Raw genomic sequence first — 18377 nt, 5'->3', positions numbered from 1 at the left:
GTCTCTGTAAATTCAAATAATAACTCATATTTCCTCCTGACAACATACATTCCTTCTCCATGCCCTGCCTAGGAAACAGAAACTAGCTCAGTAAACAGGCAGCAGTGCGGATTAGTTTCTATTCTCCCCTGAGCTCCCAGTTTCACTTTCTCTTCTTTGCAGCAATACCATAACAAGCTGCTGCTGTTTCAGTTTCCCCAGAGTGATGGCAGGCTGTATAACCTCTCATAGCCTTTGCCTCCAGCTCTGCCTCCACACCAGGTCTGTGCTGAGAACCTGCACAAGGATGGCCAGTGCTGCCAGTCAGGACAGAGTCAAATCCCGACTGTATGCTGTGGAATCTGTCTGTAGTTCTCCCTTCTATTTCACATCCAAGGACATTGTAAGCTCAGTGCCCTGTGGGATCTCCAATGTCTGGCCATTCCTAGCACAAGGGGGGTATGCTCATTCACTGTGTGTAACTACCAGCCATCGGGTACATGCAGCGAGGCTACAGAAGTCAGTAGGAAAAGAACTGTCTGCGATGGTGCCTGGGATTCAGGTTGTAAAACTCCTCTCATATATTCCGGGAAACCTTCATGAGTCTCTACAGAGGGGGTTCCTAATTCTGGATCCACAGCATCGTTGTGACTTACAGGATAAATTGGAGAGTCTACTCAGGGAGAACCAGCACGACATCCAACTGTGCACCTATATAGGAGAAGGGAGCCGGGTCTGGCAGAGCCACTGGGAAGTCAATGGTCAAGTGAAGGAGATGGACAGGTCAGAGGTAGTAACAGTGAATGGCCCAATGCCTTCTCCATTTGTGGAAATTTTGAGAAGTTCTGCTGTGTTTTCCAACCTGCAAGATGTACTGTCTGTGCTGCATGAGGTGAGATACAATATGCACATTATCTATTGTTATTTTATTGTCTCTGTGGACTGCCAGAGAATTGGATTGCAAAGAAGACAGGATTCAGTATCACACATTCACGCTGACATGCACATATTTTATACACACTGCCTGAGTTAGACTTTTAAGTTGCATTCAGACCAAAGTGTCACTTGAATGTGCATTTGTCACACTTTGTTTTTTTTTTTTGGGGGGGGGGGTTGTTCTATAGGCATAGGGAAGCCCATTCATTTGAATGACAAATGCACCAAATCTTTTTGAACTTTGTACATTTTTTGGTGCATTTAGGATGCCATTAACAATAAATGGCACAGCAAGTACGACACGTTTTTTTCATGCGTTTACAGAACTATTAGATATGAATGGTGCCCTAATCTTACCATACACATTACAGTCTGACTGTACATTTTTTAGATTTAACAAAGCTGAACAATCCAATAAAATGGAATCCAAACTTCAGCTTTAAATTATCTTCTTGCTTGATGTGGGCAGTGAAACAGTGAAGTATATAATAGCATCCACTTTATTTGGTATGGTAAAAAAATAGATTGGGTGCGATGGTGGGAGTTGGCATACCAAGGTGGAGAACTTAATAGAGATAGAAGATACAGGTTTATTACTGTTCATGTGTAAAACTTAAAGGTAAAAAAAAAAAACACAGAAAAACATTAATGTTAATTAACACTTTTTTTTACCTTTGTAGAGTGCCAAAGTGATCCCAGAAGCTGAAAAACTTTTAGACTGTATAGATTTTGGTACTATTCCAGAAAAGGGATCCTATCCTGTCATTGTAATAGAAGGACTTGATGCCACAGGTATGACACAATGGAAGTAAATGAAACAGAACATATTACAATACATTGTTTAAAGTGTTATTAACCACTTGCCCTCCTGAGGATTTACCCCCCTTAATGACCAGGCCTCTTTTTGCTACTCGGCGCTGCACTAATTCAACTGATAATTGCGCGGTCATGCAATGCTGCACCCAAATGAAATTTACGTTCTTTTTTTCACACAAATAGAGCTTTCTTTCGGTGGTATTTGATCACCTGTGCGCTTTTTATTTTTCACTCTATAAACAAAAAAAGGCCAAAAATTTTGAAGAAAAACAATATTTTTTACTTTCAGCTATAAAAAATATATAGTAAACTCAAAGTTGGTTATAAATTTAGGCCAAAATGTATTCTGCTACATGTTTTTGGTAAAAAAAATCCCAATAAGTGTATATTAATTGCTTTGTGTGAAAGTTATAGCGTCTACAAACTATGGTATAGATACTGCAATTTACGCCTTTTTTTTGCTATACAGCGCTGCGCTAGTTTAACGGACAATTGCGCGGTCATGCAATACGGTACATAAATGAAATTTACATCCTTTTTTTTCCCCACAAATTGAGCCTTCTTTTGGTGGTATTTGATTGCCTGTGCGGTTTTTATTTTTTGCGCTATAAAAAAAAAGGCTGACAATTTTGAGGAAAAAAAACAATATTTTGGACTTTTTGCTATAAAACATGTCCAGTAAAAAAAAATTTAAAAATCAAATTTAGTCATAAATTTCTGCCAAAATGCATTCTGCAACATGTCTTTGCTAAAAAAAAAACCCAATACGTGTAAATTAATTGGTTTACGTGAAAGTTATAGCGTTTACAAATGGCGGGAAAGATACTGGGATTTTTAGTTTTTTTTTTATACTAATAATGGCGGCGATCAGCGACTTATGGCGGCGATCAGGGACTTATGGCAGCGATCAGCGACTTATGGCGGGACTGCGGCGGACATTCTGACACTGGGGGGGTACTGACTTGGGGTCACTGCATCCCACATCCCCAGTGACACCTATACAGTGATCAGTGTAAAAAAAAAACCACTGACACTGTACTAATGGCACTGGGGAGGAAGGGGTTAAGTTTATTTTGCAGGGAAGGGTTATCTGTGTGAGGGGAAGTGTTTTACTAGGGGGCGGGGGTGTGTACTGCAGGGGACACGGCTGATCGGGAGAGTGAAACTCTTCTGTCCCGATCACCGTGTCCTGGAGCTGTCAGGGAAGTGACAGAAAGCACAGCTACTGCAGCTGTGCTCTCTGTCACTGATTGCCGCCGATCGCTGGGAAATAGCCGGTAAGGACCGGCTGTGACCCGGCAACTGACATCCGCGGCTGTGATCGGCGGGACAGGTAGGGCGGCGGCGCGCCTCGCGCGCGCCCCCTACCTGTTTACAATACACACGTTTTAAAACGTGGTTTTGCCTGCCTGTGCCGCCCTGCTGCCGTATTTCTACAGTGGCAGGGCGGCAAGTGGTTAAAGGCAATTCTTTTTTTTTTTTTTTAAATAACAAACATGTTATATTATCTGTAATAGGCAATGGTTTTGCACAGAGCAGCCCTGATCCTCCTCTTCTTGGGTCCCCTGTTGGCACTCCTGGCCCCTTCCTCCTGCCTGGTGCCCCCAGAGCAGGCAGCTTGCTATGGGGGCACCCAAGCAGGTTTGCTCCCGAGCTGTTGCTCTGCATGTCCATTCACACTCAGAGCTGCAATTCTGCCTCGCCCCCCAAGGCTCGTATGCATATCACTGGATTGCGATGGGCCTCAGGCAAGTATTGGGGGGGGCAGGGAGCTGCTGCAAACAGTTTTTTTTTACCTTCATGCATAGAATGCATGCATCAGGGAGAGTGAGAGGAGGAGGAAGAGGATAAGTCCTCAAAATGCGTCAGCCTGTTGAGATTCCATTGTTCTGTTACAATATGATTGAACTGTGCTGTTTCCATGCAATTCGCCTGTACTTTTAGCTGATTTTGTGAGTATAATACCGTGTTTCCCCAAAAATAAAACACTGTCTTATATTTTTTTTGGCCCAAAAAAACATACTAGGTCTTATTTTCGGGGTAGGTCTTATTTTTTAAATGTCCAGGTGTGGACAGGTGGTGCAGAGGTGAGCTGCAGGCAGTTGTGGATGAGGGTTACTATGGAGAGGGCCGGCTATGACAGTTGTGAGCTGCAGTCAGGTGTTGCAGGGGAGACTTGACAGGTGAGTTTCAGACAGGGTGCAGATATGAGCCACACAGGGGTTAGTTGCAGATGTGGGATGCAGAGCTGAGCTGTGGCCGGGGGGTGCAGAGCTGAGCTGTGGCCGGGGGGTGCAGAGCTGAGCTGTGGCTGGGGGGTGCAGAGCTCAGCTGTGGCTGAGGGGTGCAAAGATGGGTTGCAACTCAGCTCACCTCTGCACCCCCCAGCCACAGCTCACCTATGAACCCTGTCTGCAACTCACGTGACTCAATTTACCTCTGCAACACCTGACTGCAGCTCACCTTTGCACATCCCCCCCTCCCCCTCCACTGCCCTCATATGGTTAGCTACCTTTGCAAAACACAGTGGTCAGCAGCCGGCCTCTCTCTATAGTAATCCCCATTTCGGGTCCTATCTTCCCACACAGTGCACCAAGCGCACTTACCACTCCGCCTCTTCCCCACTGGCCGGTGATCACCCCTGGGGCATCAGCTTCCATGCATTAGGCTGCAGGAAGAGATGCCCCGTCCCTAAACACACTGCATACTGCACCCGCAGATATCTGTTCCTTCCCTGTCCCACAGTGAGTACAGAGGTAGGTAGGTTCTGTGGAAGCGGATGGTGCTGTCACTTCAGCCACGCTTCTGTGTTTATAAGAGACAGTAGATGTGGGTGTGCGCAGGGCCAGTGCCGGAGGTGGTGGAATGGCGTTCCGCCATATTCTAGCTGAAAAAAAGCACCGATCACAACTAGGTCTTATTTTTGGGGTAGGTCTTATTTTAGGGGAAACGGGGTACTTACCGTTTTACACAATAAAGCCACATTTTGAGGATATTGCACTAGGCCAGTGCACCTTCTATTTTGTATGTTATTCCTATGGACAATCAGGTGTAAATGGACTTGCGCCCATTTACACCCACCTATCTCTATCTCTAGGTCCGATCCAGTCCACAAAAAAAAAAAAAACCTAAGCAGGAGATCTGTCCCCTTCCGTTTAGGTGGATCAGATTGGAGGATAGTTGTGTGTTACTGGACAATGGAGTCTGTTCACTCCCAACTGCTCATAAAGCAGAGCGGGCTCTGTCTGTGTCTGTTATGCAGAAACTGAGCAGACATAGATATGGCATCCGCCAACTCTGCTCTGATCAGTAGGGGATCTTTGAGCTGATTGGAAGAGAATCTGCCCTATTTGAAAGGGGTCTTACTGAAGCAAATTGTTTGGACCAGCCTGGTCCAAACAAAATATTTAAAGTCATAAGAAACCTGGAGTTAGACTTTAATTTGCCCTGATTTTCTTTCCTATTGAGGTAAAATTATCACCAGGCAGCAAACAAAAACTGTTGGAAGTTTTCATCTTCTATTTTAAACGATCTTCATATGATTTTCATAATAAATATACTTGTGTTACAATTTTATGAGAACAGTTCTGCACTACCCCACTTGGATCCCCCTAAAGCTCTGCACAGCCAGGCAACACAAATTTTCTTCCACACTTCGCACTTCGAGTCAGTAAACAGTACTTGAGCTTGGTTTTGTGAATTTATTAAGACGTTAATAACTTGGATGGGATTGAGGGATGTATGATTTGCCAAGGAAACTGCAAACTTGAGGACAAACTCCTTAGCAACTATGTACAGATGTGGACAAAAAAATATAGTCTCTCCTTTAAGAGCATTAAAGCTCTCTGGTGTACTTCTTCAGACCTCCAGATAAATTCTTCTCTCCACCCAGCTGCACTGAGGGTATTTCCTGGACAAGGGAGCCCATAAACTGCCAATTCAACACAGCAGCCCCAGATGAGAAGCTTGTTGGGTTTTCCACCTGATTACACTCTCCCCTTATCAGGCCCAGGGGGTGTAAGAGTACTCACACTGTCCTCTCCTGATAGATTAATGGGTTGGTGGCGGCCTTCAGGCCTTTCTCTGGTCTGGCTCCCTCCCTACTGCTCAGGATGTCCTCCCTTGGAGACGGTAGTACAATGGAGATCCTCTTCTCCAGCACCTGCCTGTAGGTAGCCCCAGACTCCACACTGCAGCCTTCACTCCAACTTCCACCCACCACTCACTCCTGCTGCACTAGCTCTGCCACTTTTCAGGGTTACCTTGGTCACCATGCCCAGCCTGCTGCCAGGGGTTTGGCCAAGGTCCCTCAAACATGCAAATCTGGGCCTCCTCTCCTCCTCTGCCCTTTCTTCCAGAAAGTTCTCTAAGTTTCTGGAAGGGCGGAAGTGCTCCAGAAGCCCTGACCTGTATGAGCCTCCCAGCCTGTCCTGAGGTGAACTCCTGTCTCACTCACAGGCTGACTCATCCCCATACTGCTACTCAGCCTCTTCCTAACAGGAACCTACAGTCTAAGGTCCCTAACTCACATTCATACATACACATAATAGGATCAGTTTAGACAGAATCCAGTTGTAGAATCCTCTAGTGTACATAGGTAAATTTAGTTTGGTTCACAAGTAGCTAAAGTGAGCATATCTGTGTTCAAGGTCAGGTCAGGCTGGAGGGCTGTGCAGGTCAGGCCCTGTTCGCTCCTCCCTGGTTCTGGAATTTTCCAGAATCTTCTAGAAGCTAGTGGGCAGGGATCTGTCAGGAACCATGAACCATGAACCATGCAGAGACACAAAGTACAGTTAACATCACACCTTTTATAAAAAAGTAAATATAACATAGATCAGGAACACAATCAAAACAGAAGCCAGGATTTGGATGTCAGAGCAGGTGAGCCAGAGTCAGGAAACTAAAAGTAAGCGTAGTCAAGAACCAAAAATCAGGAACAGGAATTAGAAGAGAAGTCAGTCGGACTGAGTTGAACACAGGAACACACTGGAGATCATACACCACGCAAGGGCAAGGAGGAAACGAGCCAAGCTGGCTGTAGGCTGGACTAATGAGGCAGGTGAATTTGCCCATAAATATTGAATAACCTGGACAGTAGAGGTCATTCGTTGTTGGTTGGAGCATGGAGTTATGAGTCGAGGATCATGAGGCCTGGAGGCCTCCAGGCAGAAGCTGGGGAATGGAGGAAATGAGCAGTTTGACCTGAGGGATGTTCACTACCCTTCAGTCTCATCCAGGAGACACCCTGTTTTCCAAAGAGGACTTGTACAGCAGGAGGTCTGAAAAGCAGGATTTCAAGAAACAATGTGAGTACCTCAACTTACCACCCCCAGAGCCAACAAATCAAGATGACAGACAGATGCAATATTTATCAAGTCTAAAAATGGACAGTGCCACAACTTACCTTAATCCATACCTTGCTCTGGGATTCTTCTCATAGAAGCCTGGTGTGCTGGTATTTTCTAGTAAGGAAACATTCAGCTTGTGCATATAGTTGGGACTTTGTTACTTCTACTAAGGGGACATAGAACTCCTGCATACAGTTGGGACTTTGCTATTTTCTATTAAGGGGACATAGAGCTCATGAATGCAGATGGGATATTTGCTACTTATCGATTAAGGACTTGCATTATTCTGTAGGGAATACAGTCTAGGATCATTTTTGCTGCAAGTTGTACATAGAGAAGCCATCCTCCAAGTTGTGGTTGAATTCAGTTAGGGCATCCAATAACCCCATATCCCCATCCAAGTTTATATTCCCCCAATAAAACATAAAAACAAGCCCGAGGACTGGTTATTGACTGAGAATTCAAGGTGGAAAATTCATGTTGCCTGGCTGTGCAACAGCTCCTTCGGGGGTAGAGCTACACAATTAACCTACCATGCTGGTAACCCACACATGCAAACTCCAGGCAGTGCTGCTATGCGGAAGTGCTAACCACTTAGCCACTGTACTGCCCATTACACTTACCTCCACAATTACTGCAGTATGATGCTTCCTGAAATTCTTCAAGAAATGATATCTGATTGGATGATGGCACTTTGCAAATCAATATTTGGGCTTGTATTTGAGATCAGTTGTAAACTCTTCTTAGATTTCATTGAAAGGTTCATTTGACTTGCGGTTGATTTCTTTCACCTTCTTCTAAGCTGCATCAATATGCTTCAAGCTTCTTTTGTATTCCCATTAATTTGTATGGGGAGAGAACAGTTCTGACATGAGCAATAGCCCATATACACAGGTCTTAACACAATAACCTATTTCATAAGGTCCAATGCGTGCACCAGAACCAAAAAAGGATCACCTGATGGTGAAGAGGACATGAACAATCCCACCCAAAGTCTCCTCTATTGTAATGTATTCCCATATTCCCATCATAACCCTTTGAATGGCTTGCAGGAGATATAGGCAGTGTGTGATCCTTAGCAAGTGGTATACATTTTTCTTTGGGGTATCTTAAAGGTGGCATATAAATAAATGGCAGATGTTAGGCAGGGTTAAATGAGCTTACACTTTATTGTGTGTGGTAGTTCAGGATTTTGCTATCCTGTTAAATATAAGGGGAGATTTACTAAAACTGGCACACACAGAAGCTGGTGCAGCTGTGCATGGTAGCCAATCCGCTTCTAAATTCAGCTTGTTCAACAAAACCTGGAAGCTGATTGGCTTCTATGCAGAACTGCACCAGATTTTGCACTCTCCAGTCTTAGTAAAAACCACTGCTGTCTTGGGATGTCTAAGGACCTTAAGTAGGACTAAAGCTATGGTCAAATTTCAGTTATGTCCCCCCTTTTCATGCTTTTTCTGCTATGACCACCAATTGATGATTCAATACATTGGAAACAGGCCCAATTCACAAAGCTTTAACACATGAATAGGAATCTTTATTTTAGTCATGTGACAATTAATGTCAAATCTCAGAGTACACAGCTGAAAATAACTGTCACTTTTTAAATGTTTCAGCCTTGTAATTATTTGAACCTTATATTGCTGAGTCCATATGACTTTGATGCATAATTCTAAAAAACTGAATATACATGGTTTGTTTCACACCAGAATGTGGTGTGGGAAAGGCACATTCCGCTCACGTTGCCCACACTGCATTCAAAATGCACTGGTTGTGCATTTTGTCGTATCAGTGTATTCTTAACGAAACCCCAAACGCAGATTGCAAACAACTATTTGCCTGCCCTAGAATGTATGGTACCGTATCAAATGAATGGTCTGAAAATCACACTGCACTGAATTGCACAGGAAATATGCAATGAACAAACATGGCAAAGCCTCATGTACTGTATATGACAGCTCTAGATATACACAAGTGTTTTTAAAACCCAACTTTAGGCTTAAGTGTTGATCTGGCCATCCAAAAAAATATAATCCTATGTTCTTTTCCTCTAAGGAAAATCCACTTTGACGGAATCTCTGAAACAACATCTGAAAGCAGCACTACTTAGATCACCACCAGATTCCATTAGTCGGTGGAGGAAAACCTTTGACGAAGAGACATCACTCATAAAAAGAGCATACTATGCATTAAGTAATTATGTTGCAGCAGTGGACATCGCAAAAGCATCTGAAGTGTCTCCAGTGATTGTGGACAGGTTGAGTAATATTTAAAGCATTTCTAAACCTAAGGACAAAAAATTTGGTATATCACAGCTTACCAGTCCTACAACATAGTGACAGCATTTGTTTTCTTCTTCAGGCTTTTATCCCCTTGTTTTCACCCAGTGGTCCTTCTGATAACACGCTTCCTAGGGTGACAATAATTTGTGACTGAATTGTATCTATAGAGGAGATGAATTGTCACTTCCCGCAGACTTGGCACATATACAGTATATACATGTGGTCTCTTGGTGGGTGGGCTTTAATGCCAACTGGCTGTATATACTGTATGTGTCCCAAGGTAAGCACTTTACTGTGCAGAAAGCCCGGTCCTAGCGCAGTAATGAACGGGTACCAGAAAACTCACAATACATACTTGCCATACTTGCATGACAGCCAATCACAGCAGTCACATGATCAGAATGCCAACCTCCACCTCCCTGCATTTCGATCCACTTAGAGGGCCAGGAGCCAGCACTGGGAAGGGATAAAAGACTACAGAACCCCCCTAATACTCACCTAAGCCCCCTCTCGACCCAGCGATGAGCACTGGAGTCTCAGCTATGCTGGGACTCCCTGTCCTTATTGGCTGAGACAACAGCGGGAGTCATTGGCTCCCGCTGCTGTCAATCAGAGCCAGTGAGCCAATGAGAAGAGAGAGGGGGTGGGGCGGGGCCTAGGGGCGGGATCTAGCCATGGCTCCATGTGAGTTAAGCAACGGGTGCCCCGTAGCTAGCTGCTTGGTGTGGGGGCACCTGACAGGAGGGAGGGACCAGGAGTGCCGTGGGGGACTTGAGAAGAGGAGGATCCTGACTGCTCTGTGCAAAACCACTACACAGAGCAGATAAGTTTGTTATTTTTTTTTTTTTAATTAAGTTTTTAGTATATCTTTAATTGCGTATTTTCCAGACTAGCAGGAAGCAAGAGAAGTTTATTGTGGGAGTTACCATACACATTAGGTAGAAATATCTGTTTAACTGGCATTACTTTAAAGTGGTTCTAAAGTCAATACTTTTTTTAACCTAAATGCATTCCCTGAATTAAGGTAAAACATGTTCCAGTAGTTGTATTTCCCCCTCACCTCCCTGAACACTTACTCCCCTCTCGATCCATAGCTGTGCCTATCTGCAGAAACGCTCTCCCCTCTTCTTCTCACAGGATACAGAGGCAACCACAGGCTCCTAATTCTGTCAATCAAAATTTGTGAGGGGGATCAGGGGACGGGGCTGAGTCACACTTTGTGTGTCTATAGATGCACATAGCCTGACTTGGGAGCATGCCTGCACAGTTGCCCCCATATCGGCTGGTTGGCACTCACAGAAGAGGGGGAGTGGAGAGCACAGGCAGGAGAACCAAGAGAAGAAGGGGACGCTTTTTTCCTCTGTTGTCACCTGGTGATCTGGCCACTAACACACCTTTTATATTAGTGAGACATAACTCTGGAGGAATGAGCACAGGACACCGCAGACAGCAGCATTGTCAATCTGAAGGGGGGGGGGGGGGGGAGAGTGTTAAATGTATTAGCAGATTCAAACACAAATAATAAATTGATGCCAAACTCCATCTCACACTTTATATTCAGTTAACACAAACATTTTTTTTCCTTTTGGGATAAAGGTTTTACACTAATAAATAAAAGCTGATCACTTTATTCACCCCTGCCAGTGGTAAGTGGATGGTCTCATCCATGTAAGCTGATACGTTCTGCTGGAGAGCATGAACGTCTGATAAACAGACTTACTGACTGAATCACCAGATGAAAATAGAAGAAAGAAAGCTTAAAAAAGGAAACTATTACAGCCATCATATCTATAGTTTGGTCCATATACAGTATATTTGGACACAGGCACAATTTTAGATTTTCTTTCAGGTATTTACCAAAACATATTCAAGCTATAGTTATGTAATGGATATGGGCTGCATATGCACACCCTCAGGTTTAATTTGAGGGTATGTACATCCAAATTGGAGGAAGGGTTTAGGAATTACAGCTCTTAAGAGTAGTCATACCCTCTTTTTTAAGGGATCAAAAGTAATTGGACAAATGAATATAATCATAAATAAAATGTTCATTTTTAATATTTTGTTGAGAATCCTTTACTGGCAATGACTGCCTGAAGTCTGGAACCCATGGACATTACCAAAGACTGGGTTTCCTCCTTTCTGATGCTTTTTCAAGATCTAACTGCAGCTGTCTTCAGTTGTTGTTTGTTTGTGGGTCTTTCTGCCTTTAGTTTTGCCTTCAGCAAGTGAAGTGCATGCTCAATTGGGATGAGATCAGGTGATTGACTCGGCCATTGCAGAATATTCCACTTCTTTTCCTTCAAAAGCTCCTGGGTTGCTTTTGCAGTGTGTTTTGGATCATTGTCCATCTATACTGTGAAGTGTCGTCCAATCAACTTTGCTGCATTTGGATGAATCTGAGCTGACAGCATATCTCTAAACACTGCAGAATTAATCTGGCTGCTTCTGTCTTCTGTCACATCATCTATAAACACCAATGACCCATTGCCAGTGGAAGCCATGCATGCCCATGCCATCACACTGCCTCCACCATGTTTTACAGATGACGTTGTGAGCTTCGGATCATGAGCTGTTCCAAGCCTTCTACACGCTTTTTTTCTTCCCGTCATTCTGGTGCAGATTAATTTTAGTTTCATCCGTCCAAAGAATGCTTTTCCAGAACTGGTCTGGCTTTTTTAGATGTTTTTGGCAAAGTTTAATCTGGCTTTTCTATTCTTCAAGATAAAATAAAGTGCAGCGCTAAAATTAGGTGTATAAAAGCATCAAAATCAATCAAATGTAAAAATAAATTAAAATCTAAATAGTTCATAAAGTGACTGTTAATGCAAATAGCAATCCTGTGTTCATCTAAGATTCGGTACTTGTGCAATCAGGTGTGGGAGAAATGCGCAGTCACCGGAACGCATAATAAAATGAGATCCCTTTAAGGGATGGACGGATCAGCTCACCAGGTGTATAGGGACTCCCTCTCTGGAGGAGCCAATGGAGGAGCCAAAGACGCCGTGACGTCACGCCACCGGAGCAACGTGGAGCTCTGGCGGCCATCTTTGATTCAGGACGGTTAGTCCCATTATCTATGCTACACACAGTCATTTTAACTCTGAGTTATACTACTTTACCTGAATACCTGTTATCATTACCTGGATGCTTTTACCTTTAATAAACAAGCCTTACTACACTATGGGGATTTCTCTACTTTAACTCCCCTGGGGAGGATTAATTTGCAGATAACCTAGTATCTAGTCTCCAGAGAGGGAGCCCCTGTACACCTGGTGAGCTGACCTGTCCATGCCTTTTTATGTTGTTGAGCTCACCAGTGCGTTCTTCTTTCCTCAGAATGTACCAAACTGTTGATTTGGACACTCCTAACGTTGCTGCTATCTCTCTGATGGATTTGTTTCATTTTTTAAGCTTTACAATGGTCTGTTTCACTTGCATGGACAGCTCCTTTGAATGCATGATGTACAGTAGGTACACAGCAATAGATTCCAAATGCAAATACCACACTTAAAATCAACTCCACACCTTTTACCTGCTTAAATGATGAAGAAATAATGGAGCAGCCCACACCTTGCCTTGAAACAGCTTTTGAGTCAATTGTCCAATTACTTTTGGTCCCTTGAAAAAGGGGGATGGCTACCCTTAACCGTTTCAATACCGTGCAATTTTACACCTTCCTGCCCAGGCCAGTTTTCAGGTTTCAGCGCTCTCAAACTTTGAATGACAATTGCGCGGTCATACAACATTGTACCCAAACTAAAATTTGATCATTTTCTTCACACAACTAGAGCTTTCTTTTGGTGGTATTTAATCACCGCTGGGGTTTTTATTTTTTGCTAAAATAACAAAAAAAGACCAAAAATTTTGAAAAAAAAACACATTTTTCTTTGTTTCTGTTATAAAAGTTTACAAATAAATAATTGTTCTTCATAAATTTAGGCCGAGATGTATTCTGCTACATGTCTTTGGTGAAAATAACCCAAATTAGGATGTATTTTTTAGTTTGTAGGAAAGTTATAGAGTTCACAAACTATGGTATAGATCTGAATATTGATCATTCCTGAAGTACTGACAGCCAATCTAATATCTTGAGGTCCAAGAATGTCAGAACAGTACAGATATCCCCCAAATGACCCCATTTTGCAGAGTAGACAGTCCGACGTACTTCATAAGAGGCATGGCGAGTTTTTTGAAGTTGTATTTTTTTGTCATAATTTTTCGGAAAATGAAAAAATTAAAAAAATTTTTTTCACAATTTTTTTTTTTACATACTGTCACCAGTGCAGTACAGCGTCATCATATAACTGGCATGGCGGTGAACAGCGACACTGACTGGTGACAGTATGAAAAAAAAAAATATATATATTTTTTTTAATTTTTTTTTATTTTTTTATTATATTTAATTTTTTATTACATTTTTTTTTATTTTTTTTAAGATTTTTTTTCATATTTTACTATGACCAAAATAGTACAATGTTACCATAGTAACACTGTACTACTTTGGGGAAGTGATCAGTATTTTTTTATTTTTTTTTTTTTTTACACAATTTGCTTATAGCAAAGAATTACTTTGCTATAAGCAAGCATTTACCTGAATGAAATCGATTCATTCAGCTTTTTTTTTTTTTTTTTTTTTTTTTGTGCTTAGCTGTGATTTGGTCACAGCTAATCACATGACATGTGCATGTGATTAGCTGTGACCATTCACAGCTAGGCACTAGTATACAATGGATGGCATCATGAATGAAGCCATCCATTGTATACAACTGTCATGTGACCTGCTGTGATTGGTCACATCAGGTCACATGGTACCGGCAACGGGAGCCGGTACTCGGATCTGTCATCGGCCGTGTCCGAGGTGCACGGGCGGTGACAGATCGCACTGCTGCGTCGCTCTGCAACCGCGCAAACTGCGCATGTGCGGGAGCACGCCAAATAGCGTGCACCCGGAAAGCTGCAGCGCTTTTCAAGCCGCCAAACGGCCATTGGCCGGGCGGCTAATGGTTAAGAGCTGTAATTCCTAAACCATTCCTCCAATTTGGATGTACCCTCAAATTAAACCTTAGAGTGTAAACATTCAGCCCGTATCCATTATATAACTATAGCTTGAATATGTTTTGGTAAATACCTGAAAAAATCTAAAATTGTGCCTGTGTCCAAATATATAGGGATCTAACTGCAATTATTGGTAAGCTGCAATATAATAAATGTTTGCTTTGGGGCTTAATACTGCTTTAATTCATGCTCAGCTCATCTCTTTATGATCCTTTTAGATTTTGGCACAGCACAGCTGCTTATGCTATAGCCACAGAAATCGGAGGTAACCTTCAGAATCTGCCGGACCATCAGCATGTTGTTTACCATTGGCCAGAAGATCTCCTTAAACCTGACCTCATCATTTTGTTGACTGTCAGCGATGAGGAGCGGATCCATCGTATTCGCAAGAGGGGTCTTCAGGAAACTCAGGAAGAAAAGGAGCTTGAGGCCAATAGTATGTTCCGACAGAAGTAAGTGCATATTTCAAGAATGTAACACCCTCTATAGCAGATTAGAAGGATGCTAGAGATGAACCTGGAAAACCCTAAAGAAGAAGTATAACAATTTTTTACATTATTTAGCTTTTGATGGGACAAAGCACAAGTGATCCTTTGTCCCATCCTTCTAGGTGTCCTAATACAGTGTCTCTATTATATTTTGTTTTTATTTGTTCTTACAAAGAAAGCCAGTTTGAAAGCTCTACTCCTTGGCTCCTTGTGCCACTTCTCTTTCCACTTTTCTGAGTTATTCTGTACAAGGACTACAAGAGGCTGATAACAAGCCAAATTTAGGAACTTACACTGCTAAGGATGTATTAACAGAGAAGTTTGGGTTTCAGGAAAAAAAACTCACCTAGGTGGATGCAGCATCGTTCTGATGCTACATGTGTCTCCTAGCACTTCTAAGACTGAGAACTGGGAGATCAAAGGCCGTTGATCACTCAGTTCTCAGTCTTCAGTGAACAGAGAGCCGGTGACTGTCACCTGCTCTCTGCTCTGCCCCTCCAGCACTGGGCTGTGGAGAGGGTGGGAGCGGCTAGCTCAGGCTGAGCAATTAAGCCAGCTGCCAGTCCATGCCTGGACCGGTTCTGTGACATCACCGGACAGTGGGCTTTAGCTAAAAACAGGTCACAGAAGTGCAGAATGAACTGCACTCCTGTGATCCATAGGAGAAGCCAAAGAACAAAGGTATACCGCTCAGGCAAACAATCCAGATCAATCCACAACAGGTGCAGGCTCTGTCTCGCCACCACACACGATGCAAGAAGGGAATATAGGAAGAAGGGTCAGCCGCACATCGGAGGATAGATAAATATAGTGTGTATTTATTGATCCATAGGACACACAAAACACCAGGACATGAATACATGTCCTGGTGTTTTGTGTGTCCTATGGATCAATAAATACACACTATATTAATCTATCCTCCGGTGTGCGGCTGACCCTTGTTCCTATTGCATCCATAGGAAAAGTACAGCCAAGGAAGCTTTGAGTATAGTTCTCCTTTAAAAAATATGGAGCTTTATTTAAATGTGTGTCTTTTATATCCACCTAGGGTTCAGCTTTAAATGAACAGCTGGCACTTACAGAGTCTAGCTATCATTTTACAGTAGTTCTTTTTGTAAAGTGTTTGTCCACCCCAAAAGATATTTCAGTATTTGGTAAACACTGGTGCATTAAACTTCCTAAAGCTTCTAATATTTCTTGGGGACTTTCGTGGACAGATTTCTACATTTATCTTCCAGGTTTGCACACCATAGTAGGTGGGTCCACGCTCCTTTTTTGATCTGTAATTTATTTTAAATGAAGAATGTACCAGAAAGAATGAGAGCACCCAAAGGTGGGTGAAAACACTAATAGGGAACAATAATAGGCTCATTTCACTTACAGTCATCCCGCTACATGTTTTTTGTTTCGGTATTAGTAGAGTCAACTCTGCAAACATTTTTTTTTCTAGTCTTGGATAGGGTAGAGAAGGGTTACAACCTGTCTGTTTTTTATTTCCTGCACATACAGCCCAAAGAGAGATGCAAACTTCCAAGAGTACAACATTTTTAATGATAAAATTGGTCCATAGCAAAAAAATCCAGTGGATTTTGGGTCCAAACTCTTCATCAGGGCTTAATAATTTTGACTGGGTTCAAAAGGTAAGCAGGCACCAAATAGATCTGCACTATGATTTACTGCTTGGAACAGTTTCATATGAGCATGTTGTAGGCAGGTGCAGTCAGCTTCCTCCACTGTAGGGGGTGCCTGACTGGAGTGGCAATGCAGCCTGGAGAGAAAGTCAGGGGCAACTCGTTTTCTCTATGGCTTCCTGGTTCCTGGAGGCAGCATTCTGGTTGGCTGTGCTGCATCCAGGTGACCATTGAGTCTTTTTAAGTCCCCAGGTTGGCGTGCATTTGTGAGTGGGTAGTGTAGGGACAGGTAACCCATCCATAAGGGACAGTATTGGAGGCAGGGAAAAGTTCTAGTCGAGGAGGGTAAGCGTAGGGTTTGCAACTTCTGTAGACATCTTCCCATTTGGACACTTGACAGCCAGACTGAATTTTGCTCCCCCAAACAGGCACTGTCAGTTCAGATGAAACATGCTTCACTACATGCTGTTGGAATTCATGTGTTCCCGGCTGGACCTTCTCCCACAGAGTTTGTTGTGAACTGTCTTTGCTTTACTTCAGTACAAGTTTTTTAAATTGCTCCTGGACTGTGTGTGTTTTATTGCCATCGCACCACACTGCACCCACCCACAAAGTTAAGCCAGTAATCATGAGTATTGTGTACCCACTGTTTCCATTTTGACCTTTCTCAACGTACTTTCAACAATTATCTTGTAGAGTTGAAGAAGCATACAGAAGAATGGAGAATCCTGGATGTGTAGTTATTGATGCCAGTGCTTCAAGGGAAGCCGTATTAAGGAACACGTTATCCATTATAAAGAGACACTGTAGTATCTAGGTATGCCTTTCTAAAGAATAAACCAGGACTCTGGGAAGATGTTTGAACCCCTGATTTAAAGAAGTCAATTATACAAATGGGACATTCAATACTAATGTTTTTCAGCTGCTGTTTATCATGTTGGCTTTAAAAATGTCTGTCTCTGTTGTGAGTAGATGATAAGTACGCTTATCAGAAATGCAGTGCTTCAGATAATTTACCACTGTAAAATTATATAACATTAGATATATATTCAAGTATAATCTAAAGGAAAGCAAACTATAATTGTAATTGAAGAATAATTGTATTAGCTGATATGCATTTTAGCATGCACTACAATATAAACTGTAGCAATATCATGTTCCAGATTGGGAATGGTTTTCTTTGTTTTTTTATTTGTACAAAAAAAGTTTGATTTTCTTAATAAGTTGTTTATGATTGTAACACCTTACAGTGAAATATCTTGTAAAAAGTAAATTCTAGACAACAACTTTAATATGTTGCCTCCTTGACATATATGGGCCCTGTGTTGGTAGGATTTGTTCACAACAGAACTGCTTCTCTCCCCATACAAGTCAATGGGAATGCAAAAGCAGTTTGATCAGGTTAGAAGAAGGTCAGTTGTATCTGTTAATGAACTGCTAATGATTTCAGGGGTATCAAAAACGTAGGTGAGGTGCAAGCAGAATACACCTCAAAGTAAGCTGCATTTTCCCATCAATACCAGCCCAAATCTCATCAACACAGGCTCTTGTTGACTTCTATGTGCAATGTTGACATGTTCAGATTGCCAGGTTGGTCCACTACCTTGGAATTCAAAGGCTGTGACTGATGCTTCAGTAACAGTTTCAGCTTAATGCTGCTGGCCACCTTGATTTTAATGTGCTGCAGATCAAAGCTTTTCTAAGCTATTTTGGTGTTGAACTTGATACCCCATGCCTAGCCTGGTGTTTGAGGGTGTGTGGAGGAGGTCAGGAATGATTGTTTCTTTAAGTACAAATAAAGTCAAATATAATATAATTGCTAGTAGGCAAAGTTTCTTG

General features: G+C 42.5%; 1 protein-coding gene across 1 annotated transcript; it reads left to right on the top strand.

Annotated features, from left to right (window-relative positions):
• The first annotated feature begins 173 nt into the window (after nt 1-173).
• On the top strand, nt 174-17830 carry CMPK2 (cytidine/uridine monophosphate kinase 2). The gene is made up of 5 exons (XM_089672064.1): nt 174-871; nt 1596-1707; nt 9135-9336; nt 14638-14871; nt 17235-17830. The coding sequence occupies exons 1-5, from the start codon at nt 206-208 to the stop codon at nt 17353-17355; spliced, it is 1335 nt and encodes a 444-aa protein (XP_089528190.1). The 5' UTR covers nt 174-205; the 3' UTR covers nt 17356-17830.
• Nucleotides 17831-18377: the final 547 nt, after the last annotated feature.

Source organism: Staurois parvus, unplaced genomic scaffold, assembly GCF_062004578.1.
Source record: "Staurois parvus isolate SC_StPar_1 unplaced genomic scaffold, SC_StPar_1.0 ptg000118l, whole genome shotgun sequence".
Lineage (NCBI taxonomy): Eukaryota > Metazoa > Chordata > Amphibia > Anura > Ranidae > Staurois > Staurois parvus.
The sequence above is the reverse complement of the archived record's forward strand: the minus strand, read 5'-3'. Positions and strand labels throughout refer to the sequence as shown.